A 24,333-nucleotide genomic window follows, 5' to 3' on the forward strand; every position below is an offset into this window, starting at 1 on the left:
GGATGCTGTAGCAGGCTGGTGAGGTGGGTGTTTCATCTTCTGCCTTTTGTGCTCCTCTGCTGCATTTCGGAGAGCCGTGTTCCTCCTGGAGTGCTCCTTGGTCTGTGTAGCACCACAGGCTTTTTTCCAGCGTTTTCCAGGCTTGGGATTTGGAAGTGTTTGGCTTCCACTTTGCTGAGCAGTCCTGAGGGTGCAGAGGCAGGGATGGAGCCAATTGCTCCCTGCTTACCTTTGTGTCCCCACGTGGAATTTGGGCTCTGCAGCATCGCTGTTGGAACAGCCACGCTGGGAATGTTTTGGAGCTGGTGTCGGTGCTGAAGCTCCTGAAAGCCTGCCTTCATCAGCATGGAAGTGACAAATTGTCCTGACACATCCTGCAGCATGCCAGAGCCGGTGGGCCCGTCTTGGGTGCTGGGTGTGCCCACCCCAGGCTTCCAGACCAAATCCCTCTTGGTTGGCAGAGTGTGGAAAATTGGATCATGAGGCACTGTCTAAGGGGAAATGCTCAGGGTGGCCGGTCCCTTTCTTTCCAAAAGCAAGATCATCCAAAAGCTGGAAGAAAGCTGTGGATTTGAGTTTGTCTTGAGCAGAATAATCTTATTTTGTCAGCCCAGCGTGCTGATGAGGCTTGGCTGTGGTGTTGGTGTCCTTTGGGGCAGTGCTGCTAATTTAGCTGTAGGAATGCTCTGACACTTGATGAATGAGTCAGGGAAGGACCAGGGTGCTGGTTTCCACCTGGCTCCCAGTGTTTTCCAGTTTGCTCAGCTTGCTGGCTGGTGAGGCCAGTTGGCTTGTAGGTTGGCTGGTTGGCTCCTAGGCTGGGTGCTGGCTGTGCTGAGGTGTGGGGCTGGGCTGAGAGGTCTTGGACTTGTGGCAGCCCTTCTGGGTGATGCTGGGAGGTCTTGGACTTGTGGCAGCCCTTCTGGGTGATGCTGCGAGGGTGTTGGGGCTGCTGGAATGTGGCAGCAGGGTTGAAAAGGAATGCAGGGGGTTCCTGGTTCTGCACACAGGTGAAGCAGCCAACCCTGAGCAAAATGGGCATGGCTGATGCTTTTTGGCTCGTAGTGAGAGCTGCAAACCCACGAGGCTGTGGAGAGGCACTGGGAGCCCTTTCTTGAAGCAGAAGGAGCCTCTCTGGCTGCCTTGGAGTAGCCCAGGCTGTGAAGCCCCGAGGGGATCGTTCCCCCTGTGTGCCTGTCCTGTAGCTGGGTGCACAGGGAGCCCCAGCTCAGCATCCTGGCTGTTCCAGCCTCTGCTGAGAGGAGCAGCAGCTCTCCGAGGGCCTCTCCCTCCTGCTGCAGAGCTGGGCTGGCTTTCTAGGTTTTTCTGCCAATGCAGTGTAATCACTGCCTACCTCAGGGGCTCTGCTGGCTCAGCTGTGGTGCTCAGGCTCCAGAGCTGGCTGGATGGTGCCTGGGGCTCACCCCACGGGCACATCCTCGGGTTTGGGGGTGCTCATCAGTAAATGGGGCAGTGCTGGGTGCTGCAGGGCTCTGCCTGCCCTGGGAGATGGAAGAGGAAGCAATTGCAGAAGTGGCTTGAGCTGCTGATCCTGCAGAGCAGCACAGAGGTGTTCCCGCTCACCTGGCAGCAGTCCTGGAGGAGGATTAGGGTGAGTGGTCTGGGTCTTGGTGAAAGCTCACTGAGCACCAGGCTGTCCCAGCCTTGCCAGAGGTGCAGCCCCCACGCTGGATCACTGCTCCTTCGTGGAGATGTGGAGCTGTTCCCTCCTGGCTGTTCAGCATGAGCAGCCCTCAATCCCAAGCTGTCCTTGCAGGTCACCCTAGGATGTGCTGGATAGAGCAGAATTGTGGCCCTTTAGGTAAACCCTTGTGAGGTTTTTAAGGTGGGCACAGCTCTGCTGTGAGGAACTGAGTGAATCTGAGTCTCTTGCAGCAGGATGGATCTCCCTCCTCCATCTGTGAGCTGGAGCTTTGTTTTACACTGAAATCTGCTGGTTGTAGGCTGGTTTTTTTTTAAGTGCCTGTGGAAAGCATGTGTGGTTTACACTGGAGTCTGGAGGAGAAGTATCTGTGCCTTTAGACTTGAGTGGGTTTTCTTTGCAATTCTAATGAGCTTTTTGCTCCTCAGAAATCAATCCACTGGTTTTTCCCTTTTCTTTCCTAGCAGACCAATTAGTAAAGGTGGTCATAACACACAGCGTGGCTCCTGCTTTCAGTGTCTCTATTCTTTAAACACCCAAGGAAAGGGAGCACCAGGGGATACCTTCTGTGGCAGCTCAAAGGATTATTGCTGCAGTTGGGCTAATTATTTCCATCTTTGCAGCCTCTCTACCTGCCCTGACCTCTCCTCCTGGAGCAGGTCGGGTGTCACTGCCTGTGTGTCCTTGCCTCTGTCCCTTCCCTCAGCGCTGTCCTCCAGAGCAGTGGGGCTGTCCCACCCTGAGATTTGTCCCCAAGAGCTCGGGTGTGTTTGGACAAAGCCCTCAAGCACAGGGTGGGACTGTGGGGGTGTCCTGTGCAGGGCTGGGGGTGGATGCTCCGGTCCCTTTCAGCTGGGGATATTCCATGGTTCTGTGGTCCCCAGTGTGAAAAACGCCAATCACTTGGGTTTTTTTAAATTTTAAAAGTTTAATAGTAGTAATATAATTAGAATAATAAAGTTTGAACAATTGAAATTAGGACAATATGAGACAATAAAAACAAAGAGATACGGACATCCGGGTACCTTTTTCTGGGCATCATGAGCCCGAAAAAGGACCCCCGTTAACAGAGTTAGATTAACCCTTAAAAACAATCGCCTGTTGCATATTCATACATCTCATCCATGATGCATAAATTCCATTCAAACACAGGATTCTGTCTGGTCACTGTCAACTTCTTCCTCTTAATCCTAATGCCTGTCTGAGCAAGGTGGGAAGAAGTTAGTTTTTCTGCTGATAAGGGAGCAATAAATTCTCTTTCTCTGAAAGATTTAGGTGTCCTGTGGCATCTATCTGGTGCAAGTCCTTTCTTAACCAAATATCTTACATAGCATAGTTTCTATTTTAACATTATATTATAACCTAAAACAGTATTTAATAGTTAATTTAATACTTAAGAAAATTAATACAGCATAACTTTCTAACTTAACACATACAATATTCATTTTAATACTTGCGAAAAGCCAATCATAAAATACACATTTTTCACACCAGTGAGCTGGGCTCAGCTCTGTGGTGATGCTGCAGGGCACAGGGGCTGGTGTGGGGTATGGAGGGATGGGGTGCAGTCCTAAGGGGCAGGAAGGGCTGTGTTAACTCCTCAGCACTTCCAGAGAGGTGATGAAACCACTTGTATTGAGGGGTTTGAATAGCACGTGTGGGACTTGAAGGGCTTTCTGCCACTTATCAGCTGCACTTTGTGGCTCCCCCTCAGCTCCTGCCCCGGGCTGTCTGCCTGGAAGTGCCAGATGTAATTTCAGATGGATTTCATCAGTGTCTCGAGTCACTTGCTGCAGAATGAAATTCCATGAGGTGTTTGTAAATGACTCAGGAAATCTAAAGAAGCCTCTCCTGTGACTCCTGAGGACATCCAGCTCAGCCTGTTTGGGGAGGGCTGGAGGTTCACTTCTGAGATAAACCAACTGTTTTCTGTGCACTGCGAGAAGTGCTCGCAGGGCTGCGCTTCTGAAGTTGAAATTGCTCAAGTAGGGGAGACGCTCGGAGTGGTAAAATTGTTCCCTGCCCTAGGAAACATTTTATTTTCTGTTTGATTAAAGGTTACTTGAATCCTGGCTGTGTTGGCGCGGTCTCAACGTGGAACATGTGGGGTGCTCAGAATCAGCCCTGCTCCTCCTCTGTGAAGTGAAATGTCACTTCAGGGGAGCTTCCTGGGGCAGGAGCACATCTGGCCAGCTGTGCACCTCCTCAGCCAAACCACAGGCAGACCAGGGCTGTCACACTCAAATTGAGAAGCCAAGTGATGGGCTGGCAAGGCTTGTCCTGGCTGGCTGCTGTGGATCTCAGGATGAGCCTCGGGCACACGGAGCAGGGGCTGTTCCTGCTCTTTGGAGGTTGATCTGTGTTTGTGTCCACTCAGGGTTATGTGAGGAGCCTTTGTATAAAAATGACATTTGTATCTGGAGCTGTAGTTGACTTTGGTGTGGTCAGAAGAGAAGGAAATGTAAGATTTGGAAATGTGGCTGGTGCTGACTCCTCGCTGCAGGAGCCCGGGGTTTCATTACCCTGCTCAGATCTGGGCTGGGAGTTGCTGGGATTGAGTTACCTGTGTTCTTTAAGGTGAGACCTGAGAGCAAAGTGGGTGCTGTGGCAGAACTGGAGCTTCTCGTGCTCTCTGCTGGTAGCTGTAGTTTGTGGTGTTAGTGAGCCCAAAGCTGGGATTTAATCCAAAGTCAGAATTGCCTTTTGTGGTTGATTTTCAGCTCCCACTGACTCTGAATTCAAGGGCAGACTCTACCCTGAGCAAATTCTGCCCTCTGAAGTTCCTGCTTATATGTGGTTTTACCTCCTGCTTCATCAGCATGACAAAGGGTGCTGCCTGGAGCTGCCTGGAGGGATTTGTACAAGGAGCTTTTAACAATGAACGTCTCCAAATTGGACAGAAAACTACACGGTTTTCCCTCAGCATTTCCCGGTGTAATAATGGGGAGCCTGGCAGGCGTGAATGGGCAGAAGTAATAAATGTTTGGGGCAAAAAGGAAAGCAGGTAAAATCTGTTCAAGCTGTGGCATGGCTTGGAGCCGCTGCCTGGGAGAACAGATTTAGGGAGGATGGGACCAAAATGGGGGTATTGGAACCAAAATGAGGACACTGGACAAAGGGAGTGACTCTGGGGTTTGTGGAGCCCTGCAGGGTTCTGGTGGTGGGTGGGTGTCTGATCCAAAAAGAGCAGCTGTTAGCAGGGGGAGCCCGTGCTGCTCCCTGGTTTTGTTCTCATCCTGAGCAGCATCCTGGGCTCGTGCCTGATCTGAGCACACCTGGGCATGCTGTCCTGTCTGCTCTCCTTGCTCATCCATCTCTCCTGCCCTCTCATCCTTCCATGTTAAACCCTGCCAAGGTGGGGACCCGGCTCCCTGCAGGATGTGGAATTCCAGCATCGGGGATTGCTGAGCTGCATCCTTATTTCATGGGTTTGGAGCTCACCTTGCGTGAGCTCTGCTTTCCCCCCATTTCAGTAGTAGCTGGATTACTTAGCCAGCTCCTCCCTTCCCCCAGGTTCCTCCAGGCAGGAGGTGAAGAATGAATACTCTTTAATGTGAAGGCACTTATTAATGCTTAATCTCTCAAATATGTCACTGCTTTTGTGTCTAATAACAGGGCTTATTGTCACGGCTGTCTGAGGCCGTGCTCAGCTCCAGAGCAGGTTTCATTAGCCACTGCTGCTCGTGCTAACAGACGAGTTTTGGACTCCCTGGGCTTGCTTGCTCTCTCAGCATCCAGGAGCTTCCTGGTGCTTAAGTTCTTAAAGGGAAAAATCCTGCTGTGGGGTTGTGGTGTGTGTGTCCAGGTGAGCAGCACCTTCCCAGTGCCCAGGGAGGGGGGAACACCAGGCTTGGGAGGGAGCTGGGCGGGTGTAAAGTGACTTTCTGAGTAAGGATTGCCTGGCGCTGGAGTGCAGCAGTCAGGAAAAAAGCCGTGGATGCTTCTCATCGGGGAAAAGGGGCGCTTGCATGGGGTGGGTGAAGCTTTTGGCTCGGTGGGGAGGGCAGAAGGCTCCTGCCTGCCTCGATAAGGGATGACAAAGCCACGGCTTTAGGTGTGGCCAGAGCCTCTCCGAAGAGGCTGGCTCCATTCATCCACGATAAAAACAAGCAGTGCTGACACACCAGCAGCCCTGCATCTTCCAGCCTTTTGTTTTAGTGATTGGGAGAGAGCCCGTGACCCCTCGGAACGTGAATGGTAACCCGAGAGCAGGAGGGAGATTATTTTTGAGGCAGAAGTGAGGCTGGGAGGCAGGCGGTGCCTTTGTACATGGCATACATGTGACAGCAGAGCTGCATTTAGAGCTGAAAGAGGATAAAATCTCCGAGGAGGACGATTGCACCTCGTTTATTTTTAACAAATGTACTGGGGGAGATTGAGCTGGAATTCCGAGACTTGGGGCAGGCTTAAATTCGGACAATTTCCCTCATCCCTGTGAGAAGAGAGATTAGCACCAACTGGGCTAATTTCCTGGGGAAGATGAAATGCATGTGGATTATGGATTTTATTTTTTTTTTTTTAACTTTCTCCTCCTTTAGCCTTTGGGTTAGGAGGGGAAATAATGGTTTTACAACTCTTTGGCTGAATTTATGGTCCGTGTTCCCATGTGGATTGTCACTTAGTCACACTGCCTGCATCTGCTTGTGCTGCTCATCGGCCCCATAAAACTAAAATCAAGACAAGACAGATTGCTGCCTGATTGTCATCCCAAGTGGCCCAAACCGGGTAAAGACCAGCTGGGGAGAGACATCCAAGAGCTCTGTAGGGATGTTTTGGTATAAAGGTTTTTATTTGCTGTTCATCCTTACTGTAAAATCCTCGTTTGTCTTGTGCCTCAGCACGAACTGTGCTCCCTTGTTAGGAGAAATAAAGGTACAAATGCAGCTACTGTCGGGGTTTTGTGTTGGAAGGAAGAGCTCTGGCTCTCAGATTCTGTGACCTCGTGCAGGGTGTGGGGAGACACATCCATCTCCCATCACAAACCCCTTGCTGGCATGTCCCAGTCCCTCCCCTCCCTGTCAGGAATTGAAGGATTCTCTCATCCCTGCGCTCAGCTCTCCTGCTGATGTTTGTTTGTTTTCCCTCTTGAGCTTTTCCAGATTAGGCTTTTTTTTTTTTTTTCCCCCTTGCATTTATCTTCTTACTGACCTGATACAGATTTAATAGAAAAAATGGAGCTTTTCGTTTTAGTAAATACAGTTGTGAACATTTTAAAGGGAGCAGTGTTTTTCTGCTGTTATGCAACAACATAAAAGCAAAGCAGAACCACTTGATGAATGTCCTATTGTTTGTTGTCTTTTGGCATTAAAGAAAGAAAGATGATGTTCGGGAAACACACTGTGACTTTTGACCTCATCTGAAGAGCCTCTGAGTCACGAAAAACAAAAATAATTTTTAAAAATAATTCAGCAGAGCCAGACAGAAGCTAAAGCAGGCATGGCAGAGCCCGCTCTGGTCTCTTGGTGGCTGTTGGGGTGAGGACAGGTCCTGCTGGAGCCCCGAAAGCTGCTGAGATCTGACCTGTTTGTTGCTTTCTAGGCTAAGGAACCAGTGTGTCGAGCATGCCCGACCTTCCCTCTGTATTTATAGAGTGTCCTGGTGAGCTCCTGCTGCATTCCAGTCACCCTCTGGAGCTGGGCACTGTCTGGTGCCCAGTTTGGGGTGTCAAGTGGCTGGAAGTGATGGCTTGGTGAAATGAGCAGAGTGGATGGGGAGACTGGTGTTCCCCTGCAGGGGAGAGCTGGGCTTTTTCAGGCTGGGGACATCTGCAATGCTCTGGACACCCTGTCCTCTCCCTCTGCTCCCCCAGGGAAGTGTCACTGCCACGGCACCCTGGACGTGAAAAACGCCGGTCACTTGTTTTTAAAATTTTAAAAGTTTAGTAGCGATAAAATGGTTATAAAAATAGTAATATGATTAGAGTAATAGAAGTTTGGGCAATTAGGATTCAGGACAATACGAGACAATAAAAACAAAGAGTTACAGACAGTCTGGGTACCTCTTTCTGGGCAAAATAAGCCCAAAAAAGGACACAAGTTAACAGAGGATTAACCCTTAAATCAACAGCCTGTTGGATGTTCATACACCTCATACATGATGCATAAATTCCATTCAAACACAGGATTCTGTGTGGTCAGTGTCAGCTTCTTCCTCTGAATCCTGACAGCGTATTCAGGGCTGGGCAAGGAGGGAAGAATTTAGTTTCTTCTGATAAGAGAGCAATAAATTCTTTTTCTCTGAAAGATTCAAGTGTCCTGTGGCTGCTATCTCCATGTGAGTCCTCTCTTTAAAAAAACTATCTTACACAGCATAGTTCCTATTATAACATTATGTTATAAACTAAAACTATATTTAACACACTACTTAAGAAAATTAATACAGCATAACTTTCTAACATAACGCATATAATATTAATTTTAATATTTGCAGTCAGACTTGGCTCCTGCAGGAGGAAAGCAGGGATCCCTGGGGAGCCTCACCTGCCTTGGCTTCTCCCCTGGGACAGGCTTTCTGTCGCTGCCAGAGCCATGCCAGCCGTGGTGGCGTGACAGTAGCTGCAGCAGATGGTGCCGTTGTCATCATTTTATTTTCTATCCATGTGCTGAAACAGCTCAAAATAACTTCAGAAATGATGGCCCAATCCTTGAAGAATGTTTTTCCGGCCCTGAGAAAAAATCTCCTGCAACATTAGTGGCCACAAGGCTCTCCTGGTTCTGTCTCATCTGCCGTGGCTGGGATCGCTCACTAGACTGGAGCTGTGGCATGAAGAATCTTTCATATTTAATATCTTCATTACTGTGGCAGCACTGAATATTCACAGAACTTCTGTCAGGGTGCAGCAAATGTTGTCAGCACTGTGAAATCAAAGGAAGAGGAGCAGCTGAGATCAAAGTAAGCAATAAACACACACCTTGTGTCTCACAATGTCTTTTTCGAGCCTGAGGCAAAACTTGGTGGGGCTCAGGTGCAGCTGGGTGGTGGCTGGTGCTGGCACAGCACTGTCCTGGCAGTTTTTGCAGTCAAATATGGACCATTTAACTTAACCTCTGCGCCCTGCAGGTGGCCCAGGGCTTGTGTTTGACCCCCTCAGGCTGCAGGGATGTCCCCAGCCCTGGCTCTGTGCACCCCTGGGTGCTGCTCTCCTGGGACAGCCGGGTGGACAGAGCTGTGCTGCTCCTGCTGGGCTGTGCTGCCCAGCTCTGGCTCTGAAATGGAGCTGCTGTGAGGAGGAAGAGCAGAGCCAAGGAGTCGCTGCTCACAGTCTGCCTCAGACACCCCAGGGGTGGGATGGATGGATGGATGGATGGATGGATGGAATCCATGGATGGATGGATGGATGGATGGAATCCATGGATGGATGGATGGATGGAACCCATGGATGGATGATGGATGGATGGATGATGGATGGATGGATGGATGGAATCCATGGATGGATGGAATCCATGGATGGATGGATGGATGGAACCCATGGATGGATGATGGATGGATGGATGGAATCCATGGATGGATGGATGGATCACCCTGCGTCGTGCAGCGAGCTCTGCCTGGGTCTCAGCTGTGCCTGGCTGGGGATTCTCACCCTCCTGGTCCTGTGAGGCTGGCTGACAGAGTGACTTTTTGGGGTGTTTCTCAGCTCTTTGATTGGCTGAATTACATTGCAGGGAGCTCAGGAGGGGTGGAGCAGTGCTCAGAGCCCTCCTGGATGGGCTGCACTGGGGGAGATGGGGGTGATCTGTGTCCACCAGCCTGTCCCTGCCTTAGGAGCTGGTTTGGTACCCCCTGGAGCATGAAATAAGTTCTGTCAGCTTCTTTCTGGCCTCATATTAATGAAGAAAGTTGTGATAGCCATGAGACACTGCTGGCCACACGAGCTGCCCTGTGTTTGTTAGGTGGCACTTGTCCCCAGAGCAGGTGAGCCCTGCCAGGCTCCTGTCCCCAGACTGCTCTGCCAGCAGCTCTGTCCTCTGCTGCTCATCCCAAGCACATCCCTTACAATTCCACGGGGGCCACACAGGGGAGTGTGGCAGGCATCAGTTAGTGGGGATGGATGCCTGCTTTTCATTCTTCAGGCAATGCCATCTCTCCAAAAGCCATTTCTGCCTCCTCAGGTAAAGCAGTCACTTGATGGGGCAGGACAGCTGTTGTGCCATCAAGTCATTAACACTCCAGGGGCATTTTTTGGGAGCTGCTTTTCCCTCTTTTCCCTCTCCCCATCCTTTTTGGTGGCAGTGGGCAGGCTGGGGGAGCAGTCTGTGGCTCTGTCCTGGATTCTGCCGTGCCTGGTGTTGCAGCCACATCTGGGCACGAGCCCAGCCTTGGAAAGGCAGTGCTGGGGGAATATCAGCCTTCCAGCATTTTCTGTTAAGTGAATAATGACTGCTACAAGCCTGAGAGCTGTCGAGCCTGCCTTAAACCTGCAGCAGCAGGGGGGGTGCTGTGATTTGCAGCAGGTTGGGCTCAGCCTGGGATGGGAAGAGTCAAAGAGAATTAGCTGGTAAATAAGATCTGCCTTCTCTTTGATCCGCTCTACGTGTTCAACTGCTTAAAGGCTTCCCAAGCAAGCAGGATTTTGGGGAGGAAGAAGAATTTATCCCCCCCATCCACCATCTCGGGGCTCAGTGGGATGCACGACTGCAAGATGCTGTAGCAGGGGGTGGGAAGAAATCCTAAGGCAGCCTGGCAAATCCCTGCCAAAGAGGCTTCTCTCCCCTCTCTACAAAGAGCCTGCTGAGCACACAGGGCAGCCTTTAAAACTGCTGCTGCTTCCTTTTCTGCTGCCACCTAAGCCCTTCTGATCAGAGCCCTAATCTACCTAAAGTTGGTGGACTTAGGGGCAGCCTGATTTTTGCATCATACTATGGAAATGAGCTGGGTGATCTGGAGGGTCAACACCTCCCTGGGCTGTGGGCACCCTGAAATGCCCTCTGAGAGCTCAGGGGAAGGCTGGGCTCTGTGCTGGTGTTGGGAAAGGTTGGTCAGGTCAGGCAGGCCAAAGGTGAGAAGGAAATTAAGAAGGGGTGGAAGATCAAGGAAGGAAGATCCATTTAGTGCCAGGAGGTGCTGCGGGTGGAAATGGAGATGCTCAGGGTTTGGGTGAGGTGGAGTTTTATTTGGGCAGAGAGGAGACGTGCAGACAAACCCATTCCCCTCTCCTGCAGCTCAGGCTGGGGTTTTGTGTTGGATAATCTGGTCTCTAATTGCTACCCTGCTCTGAGGCAGCTGCTGAACTGGGCCTAAGCTGATTTGGGATGGCAAATTCTGTTAGTTTAATTCTCAGCAACCCTCAGGAACCTTACCAGCATGCGAGTGAGTGTTCCTTGGCTTTTCTCTGGCCACAAGCCTGCTCTGGAGACCCCCGTGGTGACCCCTGGCAGAGCTCTTGGCTGTGGGCAGCTTTGATTTGTGTTGCTCTCAGAGGGACTTGGGGGAATGGGGTGTCAGGAAGAGAAAATGGATGTCTGCTGCTGTGGTGAGACTCCTGTGCCCCAAAAGCTGTTCTGCTGTGAGCCCAAACCCATCTCGTGTCTCTTAGAAAAGTGTCTAGCCCCTGGAGAAAAGGGCAAAAGTTTCACACCTCCAAGGAGTTACTTAAACTATAATAAATATGGAAAAATCATAAAAAGAAAACATGCATTTTGGAGAGAATTTGTTTTGCAACTCTGTCCTGTTGCTCCAAGAGGGCATCTGTCTGTCTTTGAACCTAAAAGTTTTCTGTCCTCTTGACTAGATATCCTGAAATTCCACATAATTGCTCAGCTTGCTGCATATTAGTGCCTGCAATTAATGAGATCATCGTCCATATTCCTTCCTCTGTCAGCTTCTGGGAAAAACAGTGCTTGGAGAAGTACACAAAGGAGATGAAAAGGAAGTTGCTTATGAATTATGAACAGCCTTTCAGGCTGGTGTTGTTTCACGGTGCTGTCACTCTGTTTTAATTATGTAATTCAGATGGAATGGTGGTTTTTTTTAAAGCCCTGTTAGTGTTTGATCACCTTTCAGAGGTAACACTTAGCTGGTGTTTGTTGAATTCTCATTTTTAACAACAAGAGCGAGTGCTTTGTTGCCCTTTCTGATTAAATAACGGGGAAGGAAGATGCTGAGCAGAGACAATACTCAAGAGGCTTGGCCAGTCTGGGAGTTACCTGGGTGATCACTTGGGTATTTTGTGGGTATTTTGTGTATTTTGTGGGTATTTTTTGGGTATTTTTTTGGTATTTTGTGTATTTTGTGGGTATTTTGTGTATTTTGTGGGTATTTTTTGTGTATTTTGTGGGTATTTTGTGTATTTTGTGGGTATTTTTTGTGTATTTTGTGGGTATTTTGTGCATTTTGTGGGTATTTTTTGTGTATTTTGTGGGTATTTTGTGAGTATTTTGTGGACATTTTGTGGGTACTTTTTGGGTATTTTGTGGGTATTTTGTGGGTATTTTGTGGGTATTTTGTGAATATTTTGTGGGTATTTAGTGGGTATTTTTTGGGTATTTTGTGTATTTTGTGGATATTTTGTGTATTTAGTGTATTTTGTGTACTTAGTGGCTGGCATGAGGGGTGCAGCTGCTTGCTGGGTCACTGGTGAGCCCCAGAGCGTGCAAACCCAGCCAGCATCTCCCTGGGCATTCCACTCTCCTGCTGGTGGAAGGTTCCTTTCCTTTTCCTGTGCTTTCTTACCCCTGTGCCCCAGGGCCCCTGCACCACCGCAGGCAGCGCTGCCAAGGCCGGGTTTATTTTGGGCTGGGCTGTGTAAATCGAGCCTCTGGTCCAGCCTTGTGATCCTGGGGTTGTCCCTGCTCTGCTTGGGGACGGTCCCGGGCCGTGTCCCCCGGGCTCTGTCCCCAGGGCTGTGCTTGCTCATCCCCTGGGCTCTGTCCCCCAGACTGTGTCCCCTGGGCTGTGTCCCCTGGGCTGTGTCCCCTGGGCTCTGTCCCCTGGGCCGTGTCCCCTGGGCTCTGTCCCCAGGGCTCTGTCCCCAGGGCTCTGTCCCCTGGGCTGTGTCCCCTGGGCTCTGTCCCCAGGGCTCTGTCCCCTGGGCTGTATCCCCTGGGCTGTGTCCGGGCCGTGTCCCCTGGGCTCTGTCCCCTGGGCTCTATCCCCTGGGCTCTGTCCCCTGGGCTCTGTCCCCTGGGCTGTGTCCCCCGGGCTGTATCCCCCGGGCTGTGTCCCCTGGGCTCTATCCCCTGGGCTCTGTCCCCAGGGCTCTGTCCCCTGGGTTCTGTCCCCCAGGCCGTGTCCCCTGTGCTCTGTCCCCTGGGCTGTGTCCCCTGGGCTCTGTCCCCCGGGCCGTGTCCCCTGGGCCGTGTCCCCTGGGCTGTGCCCGCTCATCCCCTGGCACGGAGGGGCTCTGGGGGGCTCTGCCCCTCTCCTTTGTGCCAGGGCTGGTGGTCCCTGGCACAGATCACCCAGCCGGGTGGAGCTGCCCTGTCCCCCTGCCCTCAGTGGGGCACGCCGGTGTCACCTTGTCTGCAGCCTTGGCTTTGTCTCCCTTCCCCTGCAGAGAAACTTTCTGCCCAGGGCTTGAGAGTTTGGGCTGCCAGCCTCGGCGTGGGCTCCGAACCTTGCCAGGCAGAGGGTGCTGGAGGCTTTTTTGGGGTTTTTTTTTGGGTTCCCCAGGGGCTGCAAGGCGGTGTCCTGGCTGTGCCCAGTCCTGCTGCCTCTTTGTGGTTTTGGGCTGACCCCGTGGGAAACTAGGAATACTGGGAAGTGTTCCCAAGGACCTGCAGTGACAGGACAAGGGAATGGATTCAAACTGAGAGTGGGTTTGGAGGAGATATTGGGAGGATGTTCCTCCCTGGCACAGGGTGCCCAGAGCAGCTGTGGCTGCCCCTGCATCCCTGGCAGTGCCCAAGGCCGGGCTGGGCAGGGCTGGGAGCACCTGGGACAGTGGAAGTGTCCCTGCCATGGCAGGGTGGCTCTGGATGGGATTTGAGGTCCCTTCCAACACCAGGCAGGCTTCAGGTGTGGAAAATGTGAGGTTTGGAGGAGCTGTTAATTATGGGATAGGCTGGTGCTTTTTAGATAGTGTCCCTGGTTAGGGAGAATAGTTCTGCTGGGGGTGGATAAGGTTCTTTGGAGGGTTTGTGCTTTATCTGCCACGCAGAGGGTGCTGTTCAAGTTTATCTCTGTGCAGCTTTCTTTGCTCTAATTATGCATCACTGAGCCATTGCTTCAAGGCGGGGCTGGTTTTACATTTTAAAGAATATTTTAGAATATTTCTTTTCCCTTGATGTTATGTTTCTCTCCGAGAGGGATTTCCCCTTCCCCCACTCAAAAAGAAAAACAAAGAGGATTATCACTGTGCACTTCTTTCAGAGTTTTCAGTCCATCTTTGAGAATTCGAACCTAGAGTCTGTCATTTTAATAAGATTTCAGTTCTCTTTGGTCGTGTGAATTCATTACTGAGTGAAAACCCAAGGCCAAGCTGAGAGTCCCCCTCCCTCCTGTCCCCACTGGAGGTGGTTTTGAGGTGGCTCAGGCTCAGGGGACTCTCAGGAGGACGCTGTGCTCCATCTGCTGGGTGATGTTTCTCCTCTCCAGAGCGATCCAAGCCTTGCCCCCAATCCCTGTGTTTGAAGGAAGGGGCACTGGGGCACTCCCTGGGCTGCAGCTGGGTTTGAGGTGCCCCCTGAGTGTTTCAGTGATGGACCTCAGTCGTGCTTTTTAACAGGAGGGCAGCTCTTCCTCTCTTGGCTCTGAAAAATTAATGGCTGCATCCTCCCGAGCTCCCTGAGCTGCATCGTGGTGGGAGTGGGAGTGGGAGTGGGAGTGGGGGCTGCCCTGCCTGTCCCTGAGCATGTTATCATGATATTTCCTGAAAAACCTTTTGTTAGGATTTTTTTCCTCCCTGAGAGCTGAGGGCCTCAGGAAAGAAAAGTAAATAATAATTACTTATCATAATTATTTATTAATAATATTAATAAATAATATTATTTGTTGCTGTGGAATGCAACAGGTGTATTTTTTAATTGGTCTGTGTGGATTGTTTTCACTTGGTGACCAATCACAGCCACCTGTACATATCATATAGAATATGATATATATTATAAGATAATATATAATATATCATAAGATATATTATAATATATATCATAAGATAATAAATCAGCCTTCTGAAATGGAGTCAGGCCTCGTGTCTCCACACACGGAGTGTTCACCTCACCTCAACAGAGCAGCACAGGCAGGGAGCAGCATCCCCAGCTGCTCTGCACAGCCCTGGCCCTTCCTTTGTGCTGGAGAGCCCTGGCCCTGCCTGGCCAGTGCATGCAGGTGACCACAGCAGCCTCCTGCCTCTGCTGAACCACCAGCAGCAATTAGATACTTAATTCTTTCTTATTTTACACCTCCATTTTTACGGGTGATTTCATTCCAGTGCAAGTTCTTCCTGGCTTCTCCAGTCCTGTCAAATGGCTTTGTAGCTGTCTAAGGCGGTAATTAAATTGCAGAGTCATCTTGCTAAGGCTTAAAAAAAGCTGGGTGAGAGATCTGGTTGCTGGCCCTGGAGTTTCTCATGTGTGGCTCCATACGTGCAGTTAATTTACTGCCAGCAGACAAAACCACAAGTTTCCTCCTTGCTGCTGGTAACCTGAGCTCCACTGCTGGATTCACTGTCCCTGATGGTCACGGCAAACGAGATCACACTAATAGCTGATTGTTAATCACTGCCAATGGCTGTAATTAACCTGCTCTTAGGAAGGCAGCTACAAGCACTGTCTGTCCATCCAGCACGGAGCAGGGCCCTGTGCCTTGGGGCAGATAATGCTTGTTGGAGACTTCATTTCCTTTTGCAGATCAATGCAGTTTGGAAAAACGGCTGGGAGGGAGGTTTGGCCCCTTCCTGCCTCCACCCCAGAGCTGTTTGCTTTGCTCTGTGCAGGAAGGGTTTGGGGTTAAAGCAGGGACTGTGCTGTCCCCTCACAGCCACAGCTGAGCGAGACCCTCTCCTCCAAGGGCCCCAAATCCATCTCTGGATAGTCCTGGTGTCCCCCCATATGTCACTTTTGGATGGCTTTTAAGATGGTGAGTGTCTTGTGGCTGTGTATCCCTGCTGGGTGTCTCCACAGGGATGGAAGGATCCCTTTCCACAGCAGCATCACACCTCACCAGCAAATTCACCTCTTGGGAGACTGGTTAAACGGGGAAATGCAGGGTCTGGAGCGTGCACCAGGAGTCAGTCAGCACAGCCTGCTGCTCTCAGGGACCTCCTGGGGCAGAGCTGTGCCAGGGCAGTGTCCTGGCTGCACTAGGGTGGTCATTTTGCTTGGCACATCTTAAATACCCCTGGAACTTGAATGCAGCTGGCAGGAGTTGCCTCTGTGTTTGTTGTGAGGGATGCAGTGACTGGCACATGCTTTTGCTTGTGCAGGAATGGCCAGACCTTCCCTGTGCTCCTGTTGTGCCAGGTTTTGCCTAATGGCTGTTAGTTTTTGCTCTCCTTTTCAGGTACCTTTGCTGAGAGGTGGCAGAGCAGCCTCAGGACACCACCATGATGGAGGATCACGCACCTGGCCAGGAAAAACACTTCTCATCAGGTGAGCACGCCCAGGAGGTGGTGAAGGACCTGCCTGGGCCAGTGCTGAGCTAAGGAGGGAGAGGGAGAAGAGCATGGTGGTGCAAAGGGCCTGGAAGGACACTGTGGGTCAGCTGGCTGCTGCCAGGGCACCACGGGGAGCCCTCAAGATGCTCCCACATGCACAGTGATAGCAAAATGCTGCTTGTGGGTCTCAGTGTTCACTGAGCAGAGTAACCCCTGGTATCCAGGCTAGGGGCAGTCCCACTGCTGCAGCTTTGCAAGCGTGTATTTGTGTTCACTCCTCAGTTTGCTAAGGAAACACAGCACTGTTTTTATCTGGGGTCACAGCTCGAGGATGCTGCTTGCTGCCTGCTTTCCTCACCTGCACAGGGAGCTGGGGACAGCTGAACAGAGAGCTCTGGGAGTGGGGGCCATGCTAGAGTCTTCCTCACCATGTTTCAGACCCGCATTTCTTCAGAAGCTTTTCCTTTCTCATCCCGCCGTGTTCCACAGCTGAGCTTGGAAACCCACACTGCCAGCAAACCTGGTGGGACTCACTCCTGGCTGTGCTCCATATAAACATCATCTTAATTTCCTTTTCTTGAATGCTTTGGACACCTCTTTGACCAGATGAATGGGTGGTCTCTGTCCTGGAGGGGATCCACAGCCTCCATCCATGCTGGCCCTGCAGCGCATTGCGGTCCAGCAGCTCCTCTCAGCTTGTTTCACACATCACAGCTCCCAGGGATTTCCCTTCTTCTTTTTCCAAATCACTTTTTCCAGCTCTCATTATTTGATTTGCCCGCACCCTTGCTGAGGGGAGACTTGTGCCTCTTGCCCTGCTCTTCCAGAAGACTTTTGCCACCGTTTCTTGGCACAGAACATTGTCCTGCACCATCCCCAGTCACAAACTCGGGCTGGTTTGCAGTCCTGGGAGTGCTCAGCCTGCTCTGGGAGGGAGAGGACAACAGTGCCTCAGAAGCTGCACATCTTTTCTTACGTTGCTGAGATCTCCTTGCCTGCTTGTGCCATGCTTTGCTGCTTCTGCCTGTCCAGTTCACTGGGCTTTTCTTTTGCTGGTGGGTTTCTGTTCGTTCCTTTTGGTGGTCACCCCGGTGCTTTTGGTTGGCATTTTCACGCTTTGCTTGCTTTTAGCTCGGGTGGTTTTTGCTCTCCAGCTGCAGTTTCTTGCAGCTGTGGATCTGGGCAATCAGAGTTGGTAACCCCCAGGCCCCAGCTCATAGCCAAGGACTTGTTGTAAGTATTTGAATGTTTTCCAGGCTATCCCCTTCAGATTCCAGTCGATGATGGATCGGATGAGCCTGTTTCTGAAACATCTGACGCTAAGAGCACCCCAACTACGGAAGGTGGGAGCTCTTTGACTTTCTGCTTTGGAACCATGATGGATGGGGTCGTGGTAAACCTCATCCTGGTGGGCTTCTCAGGAGGAGAAACCCCTTTGTTAGTCTCATCACTAGTAGTGTTTGCGGTGCTGCAGGAGGAGATCATGAGCTTGAAAGGTGCAGAGCGGGCTGCAAAGCAAGAAAGGTGAATTGTTCGTTGCAGCTCAGGAAGTTGCTTGTGGTTTTTTTCCTTCAGGCTGTGCAGGGGCTCTGCAAGGTCCTGCCAGTGCAGCTGGGAGCAGTCCTGGGTTGAGTGACACAGGTTTGTGTCACTGTGCTCCCCAGGTCCTGAATGCCTTGTGGGTAGAAAGACTCTAATTCCAGAGCGGTCTGGAGACTTGTTCACTGTTGTAATTATCTTCACTTTTTGCTGCTTTAATCCCAAGAATCTGCCTTTGGAGACTTGAGGTAGAGGCTCTAGCTTGCAAGGTTGTTCTGAAAGGCAGGAAGGCTGGGCAGAGATGCTGAGCAGTTCCAGCCCTGTCCTGCTGAGCGTGGGCTGAGCGATTGTCGGGAAAGTGCCTCAAGAAATCAGGACACAAACCCCATCTGCTGCAGGAGGGGAATGTTACCCTGCTCTCCAGTTGGAGTGGGACTGTCAGGACGAGCAGCCACCCCTGTGGCAGGTGGAGCTGGGTGTCCCTGTGCCCCAGAGCACCATGCAGCCACACTGGGGTGTTTTGTGCAGGTCCAGGGGAGCTGTTCTGTCCTGCTCCACACCAGCCGTGTCTCCACGCAGGATTGCTGTGCACCAGGGGCTGCTTTTAGTGCTGGATTTTTTTGGACAAAAAAGGCAAAGCTTTCAGAAGTGTAGGGAGCACGTTGTGGCAGGGGGCACCTCGTGGTGTCCCTGTGGCTCTGGCTCTGCCTTGTCATGCTTAGCTGTTCCCTCCCCTGGCTCGAGGAGGGAGCTGAGTGCTTCTCTGAGCAGAAAGTTCTTCAGGCACATCCTGGCCTCCAGAGGGCTTTGCCTCTCAGCAGCTGTGTGAGAGCTGTGTTGTTTTTCAGATGCCACAGCACCTTTAGTGGAGGAAGGAGACCACGAGGATCAGGGTGGTGTGGAGCAGCACGGGGAGATCCCAGAAGGAACCACAGGTGAGGGAGACCAAGGTGCAGCTTCATCTCTTGCTGCAGACAGAGCAGAGAGCTGGACTGGTCGGTGCTGTGGGACAACACCACGAAACCTCTCACAGGGACACTGCTCCCGGTGCTGCTTCCTTCTTCTCCAGACAATTCCTCACTTAGAGCTCTCCTCTTCCTTCCCCATCCTGGGGGGAACTCGCAGCCTTTTCTTCTCTCTTTCTCTGCTCCACATCTGACAATCCTTCTGTCTGGTGTCTCTGTGGTGGCTTTGGCTCCCACCTCCAGGCTCCTACCTGCAGATCCAGGCTGTTGCTGTGCCAGCAGCCCCTGGGTGCCTGTCCTGCAGCACTTGGGCTCTTTGGAGTGGCAGGTGAAAACCAGGCCACTGCAGCAGTGCTTTTAAGGGTAATGCAGAGGAAGTGAAGTGACTAATTCAGCCTGAACGCCCTGTGGGCAGTCACTGCACCTGGGCCTGGTTTTGCAAGGAAGGATGGGGCCTTCCAGAGGCAGAGCAGGGAGTGACTGTGGCAGTGCTGTGCGTGGGAGAGCAGGATCTGGGAGGGCAGGTCTGTGTGTCAGAAACGAGGATGTGTCCCCTGTGCCACAGCCAGTGGCTTTCCCTGGAAGCATCAGGCAGGACCTGAGAAAAGCAGCAGGTAGAAAAGGATTCTGCCAGTGCCAAGCACTGAAACAAACTCGCAGCAGTGAAATTTCTGTGCTGCATCCAGTCTCTGAGCTGGTGGTGGAGCCCTGGGGTGAAACACGGGGGCTCTGATGCAAGATCTGACTGTCCCAGGGAGCCAGTGTATCCTAAACTGCTTGGAAAAAAATGAGGAAAACAAAAGAAGTCTTAGTTTGACTGGAGAACTGTGGCATACCAATATAATTGTTGAAGCTAGTTTGAAAGTAGTCAAAGAATAAACTGAAAAAATGCTGGTGGAGACAAACCATCATCACTGTGAAGAAAACCGTGCTTCTCTGATGTACCTGTAGTCCTGAAGTTCAGGATTTCTCTAGATTTGTATCAGGCTTGGAATTACTGGTCTCACACAGCCTTGGCAGGGTTCACAGGCTGGTCACAGACACCAAGAAGGTGAGCTCAGGTAAGAGACATTCATGGGAGCACTGCTGGCCATTAAAGGCCAGGTGGGGGTAGAAGAGGATATACATCCACAAGTTTCCTTGCTCCTTAACAGCCTGTTTTCTGCCTGGAAGAGCTTGTACTAACCTGCCATTTGGGATGTGGAAGCTGGTGAAACACTGCTCTGGTCTGCAGGGCACTGCTGAACAGATCCACCCAGACCCATCATCGCTGTGGGCAGATTTCCTTTCTGATGCTGCCCTGCTGTGACACAGCAGAGATCCTGCTCATTCTGCTGGGCAGCCTCAGCAGGGAGGCAAATTCATCCTCCAGGCACATGCTTAAACTTAACTCTTATTTTGATCATGTTTTTCCCCTTCTTTCTCCGGCCTGGGAGCAGCTGAAGAGGCGGGCGTAGGAGCCACTCCCAACCTGGAGGACCATGCTGCAGGAGATGCCACTCAAGGTGGGTGAATTGTCTGTCACTGGGACCAGTCGTTGCTGCCCACGTGTGCAACTGGTTGGTGGTGGCTTGGGAATTCAGTTCTGTGAGGAAATGCTCTGCCCTGCTCAGCAGTTGTGCAGCTCTCCCTGTTCCTGGCAGAGGAGGGCCATACACGCTTGGGATGTTCCAACATACTCAATTCAGGGAATTGCAGCTCCTCATACACCAGATTTCCCTCTCAGATGGCCAAAGTCAAGCTGCTTGTTTGTTCAGCTGTGTTCTCCAGGCTGGAAAAGCTGGTGGACAGAGCTGGGATGTGCTGGGGCCAGAGGAACTGCTCACATTGAGCAGAGGCAGTGCAGGCCCTGTGCTCGCACATGAAACCAGCCAGTTGTTTAATTACTGTGACTTTCTAAAGTAAAACAGGACTCAAACCTCACTCAGACCCTGACTTCAGCATGAAGGGATTTCTCTCCTCATCCCAGTCGTGGGGAATGTGAGTGAGGAGGGCAGACACAGTGGGCAGCGCGTGTTCCCACAGCATTCATTATCTGCTTGGATGGGCTGAAAATTATCCAGGGACCATTTGGCTACCTGGAAAGTTTCTCTTGACTCTTCTCAGTTCAGACTTGATGGAAAATTGGTTTTCCCAAGGCTCCCAGTGCTGGCTTGATTCCATGGGGCAGACTTAGGGGTTGAGACTCCCTGTGGTGTTTCTACACTAATTCTGTGTGTTGCTTAAGATCTTAGTCAAAAGCCATTTTGTGAAGCAGTTTCCCATGCAGTAAACATAACAAATCCCTCCACTTGAGCAGTGTCTTTCCTCTTCATGGCTCCATTAGTGCATTTAGACATCCATGTCTTTTACAAAAGTAAATAGGCTTTGCCTTCTCAGCTCAGGGCAGAATTCAGGTTGTTGTTGCTTTCCACACACAGATGAGCACAATTCTGTGCACTCTGCTCCCTGCAATTAGAATAAAACCTTTACTTGCCTGGCCAGTGGATTTTGGACTGTCAGCTCTTCTAAACATGAAACAGTGGCTCCTTTATGAAAAAGAAATCAGGATTGTCAGTGGAGGGGGTTAAATTCTCTCTTCTCTCTGCCCTGGTTTTAGTGCTGTTTCTCACCAGGTTTTTACTAAGCCCTTTCTGCCTTGTCCTGGGATCTTTCAGCTGTCACATACGAGGCCTTTGTGTGGTGGTTTCACTTAACTGTGATGTTCTCTTCAAATGGGGAGGACACTGATGAAAGATCAACTCAGTTTTGGCTTCATCTTGTCTTGTTTTAGCCTTGTTTGTTAATCTGCCAAAGCCACAGTTGTGATCTCGGGGCTCTGATTTAGGCTCTTCACCTGATCAGTGCTCAGAGAGACCAAAGAGTTCTTGAAGCTGAACCAGCTGAAAATACAAGAGGCTCATTCTTACTGGGCTGCTTGACTCTAAAGCAATGTACCCAGGTGAATTCTCCATTGCTCAGGGCATCTTTCCTTCAGCTGAAGGGTTTTCCAACAGAAAAGCTCCAGCTCAGTTGAAAGACCTGGCTTCATGCAGCAGTTGTTGGGTGGAAGTGTAAAGATCTGTGTCATGCACAGAGCAGTGACAGAACAGAATCCCCTCTTTTGCACACACACACACCAAAAAAGAAAAGAGAAACAGAGAAATCTTTGTGTCTGTGGCCTCAGGTTCTGGGGTTCAAATGTCACTCAGCCCAGGTGATGGCAGAGCAGCAGCCCTGGAGCTCTCAGGGGTGCACAGTCCCAAACTGCTGCAGTTCTTCTCCCCAGTCCTTTCCCTGCTCTGGCACACATGGGAGTGCCCTTCCCAAGCTCCTGGGCTGTGGGAATGATCCAAGGGCAGATCAGAGGAGGTTTGAGCTCTGAAGCCAGTGCTGTGTGTGCCCCAGGGGAGGGAAGGCCAGCAGGGGTTCTGGGAGGTCAGGAAGGAGGACAGGGCTCTGGCCCTTGGGGCAAGAAGAGGTGGGCACTGCCCAGCAAACTGATGGTGCAGTGGTGGTGTTAGGGAAAATGGGAATGTTCCTGGCTTCTGGAAACACCTACAGCTGAACCAGCTCAAGGAGGGCAGGGTGAACCCAGCACCTCTGAGCTGGGTCCAGGCAGGAATCTGATCCCAGGCACTGTTCCTGATTCCCGTGGGGATCAGAGTTCTCTAAAGGCAAAAACCACTGCAGGAGCCAGCTCTCTGCTCAGTGGGGCGGGGTGGGACTTACTTTTATCTCTGGGTTGCCAGTAGAAATGCTGAATCTCTCACTTTCCGTGATGTTTGACATGCCTGTGCTAATTTCTTGCCCATGCTTCACACCCCACCACCTCAACTCCAGGCGAGCCGAGCTCTCCGAAGCTCCAGCCTGGCCCTCAGGAGCGTGTGGGAGAGGCAGTAAAAATTGCCAGCCAGCCCCCAGAGCAGGGGCTGGGGCCTCAGCAGCCACCTCTGTCCCGTGAAACCAAGGCTCCAGCAGCAGCTCCCACCAGGATCGAGGTCACCATCCCAATCCCCCTGGAGATGTACCAAGGCTCCGGAGGCGGCAGGGAGCCATGGCACCAGGCGGGCAGAGGAGGCATCAGTGCAGAGCCAGAGCTGGGCCTGGCAGCAGCAGGAGGCACAGCTGACCACATAGATGGACCATCATCTCCTTTGTGTGCCAGAGCCACGAGCAAGGAAGGCTCTGGGGATGAGGGCCGGGATGTTGATAGAACTCCTGAGCAGGCCTTGCCTTCCCTCGTGGATCAGCGCGCTTCTGTGGGGCCTGAAAAGGGCTCGTGTCCAGCAGCTGCCCAGGAGACTCCTGAAGAATATGATGGAGAAAACAAGTCCAAAGGTGTTCTCAGAGACACCCCAGGAGAGGCACTTCTGGTGGAAGCTGAGTCACACAAAGCAGGAGAGGACCAAGAGGAGAAGCGAGAGCTGCCGGGGGGAGAAGGAGGCCCAGACACCACCCCGTCAGAGCCTTCTGCAAGTGTCCCCCAAAAAGAGGCTGAGCCTGGGCAGGGAGAAAATTCTGAGCCCGTGCAAGAAGCAGCCAGACTCCCTGCAGAGGCAGAAGATGGTGTAAAGGATGAAGATGCTGCTCTGGGAGAGGCTGTGCTGGCGGCAGGGGCCCGCCGGCCCAGGAGGAAGCCGGCTGGGCTGGCTGCAGACAAGGCCACTCGTGTCCCTCAGCTCAAAGGTGTGTGCTGCAGCTGCTGCCCTGACAAGGCTGCCTGATCCACGCTGCAGCTTGCTGCCACCTCGGCTCCTGCTGCTTGGAGATGGCCTGGACCGTGCTCTGACTGATCCAGGGCTCTGCTGCTCCCTCCCTGCCCTTCCCTCTTTTCTCAATCCTGGCCTGGATTGACACACCCTTGTGCTGCCGTCCTGCGTGCCTTGCATGGTGCTGGCGTGTCCCTAATCATGCTTTTTTTTCACCTTTTTGTTTTGATTTCCTTGGATCTGTTGGGTGAGTGCCTGAACTCCCATCTGGCACCTTCCCTGAGAAGATGAGGAGCTGGACGTGGCTCTGGCATGGTGGAGTGGGGCTCACCTGGCGTGTGCAGCTTGTTCCAGCAGGACACTGGAGCCACTGGTTTGCATGCCTGATTCAATAACTCTTGGAATTGGCTTTCCTAAAGAGGAGGGAGGAGGAAAAAGGCAAGGAGGGCAGGTCTAACCATGGAAAAGCCCCCACGCTGATCCTGTTTCTTGTACTTTCCCCTTAAATATCCACTACTGACTGCTGCTGGAGGCACAGCCTGCAGCCAGCAGGACCTTTCCCACTGCCAGGCATGTCCATTGCTCTTCCAAAGCATCCTGCTGCCATCCCAGCTCTGGATGGGGTGTCCCTGGGTGTGCCAGCCCAGTGCTGGCTCTGGGGGCTCAGCAGGAGCTGCCTGTGTGTCTGGAGGCATCTAAACAGTGTGTGGGGCTGGCAGGGCAGCTTTGAGTTCACCACTGAATGCTCCAGCACCCCTCAGACCTTTCCTTTGTGTTTTCCACCTCTCCTGGGTTCAGGAATGTCCTGAAAGTGGCTGAAGGCAGCTGTGCTGTGAGCTGTGCCAAGGAGCCAGGGCAGCAGGACACGTCTCACCGTGCTGTACCTCAGCCCTGGCTCTCCAGGGCAGGTCCTGGGGGAAGCTCTGCCTTTTCCCCCAGGGGAAGCTC

At 51.8% G+C, this 24,333-nt stretch overlaps 1 protein-coding gene across 16 annotated transcripts in view; it reads left to right on the forward strand.

Moving 5' to 3' along the window:
* The window catches only part of MAPT (microtubule associated protein tau), a 46,151-nt gene that overhangs the window by 5,170 nt on the left and 16,648 nt on the right, over positions 1–24,333 (forward strand). For 9 of the 16 annotated variants that reach the window (XM_041426515.1, XM_041426517.1, XM_041426518.1 and 6 more), the window contains exons 2-6: positions 16,097–16,185; positions 17,447–17,533; positions 18,578–18,664; positions 20,134–20,199; positions 22,517–23,362. In XM_041426515.1, coding sequence (XP_041282449.1) covers positions 16,140–16,185; positions 17,447–17,533; positions 18,578–18,664; positions 20,134–20,199; positions 22,517–23,362 — 1,132 coding nt within the window. In that variant the 5' untranslated portion in view covers positions 16,097–16,139. The remainder of the gene's footprint in view (positions 1–16,096; positions 16,186–17,446; positions 17,534–18,577; positions 18,665–20,133; positions 20,200–22,516; positions 23,363–24,333) is intronic. The other 7 variants (XM_041426529.1, XM_041426528.1, XM_041426525.1 and 4 more) reach the window with 3 other exon arrangements.

The sequence above is a fragment of the Onychostruthus taczanowskii genome, unplaced genomic scaffold, assembly GCF_017590055.1.
Source record: "Onychostruthus taczanowskii isolate IOZ18803 unplaced genomic scaffold, ASM1759005v1 scaffold91, whole genome shotgun sequence".
Lineage (NCBI taxonomy): Eukaryota > Metazoa > Chordata > Aves > Passeriformes > Passeridae > Onychostruthus > Onychostruthus taczanowskii.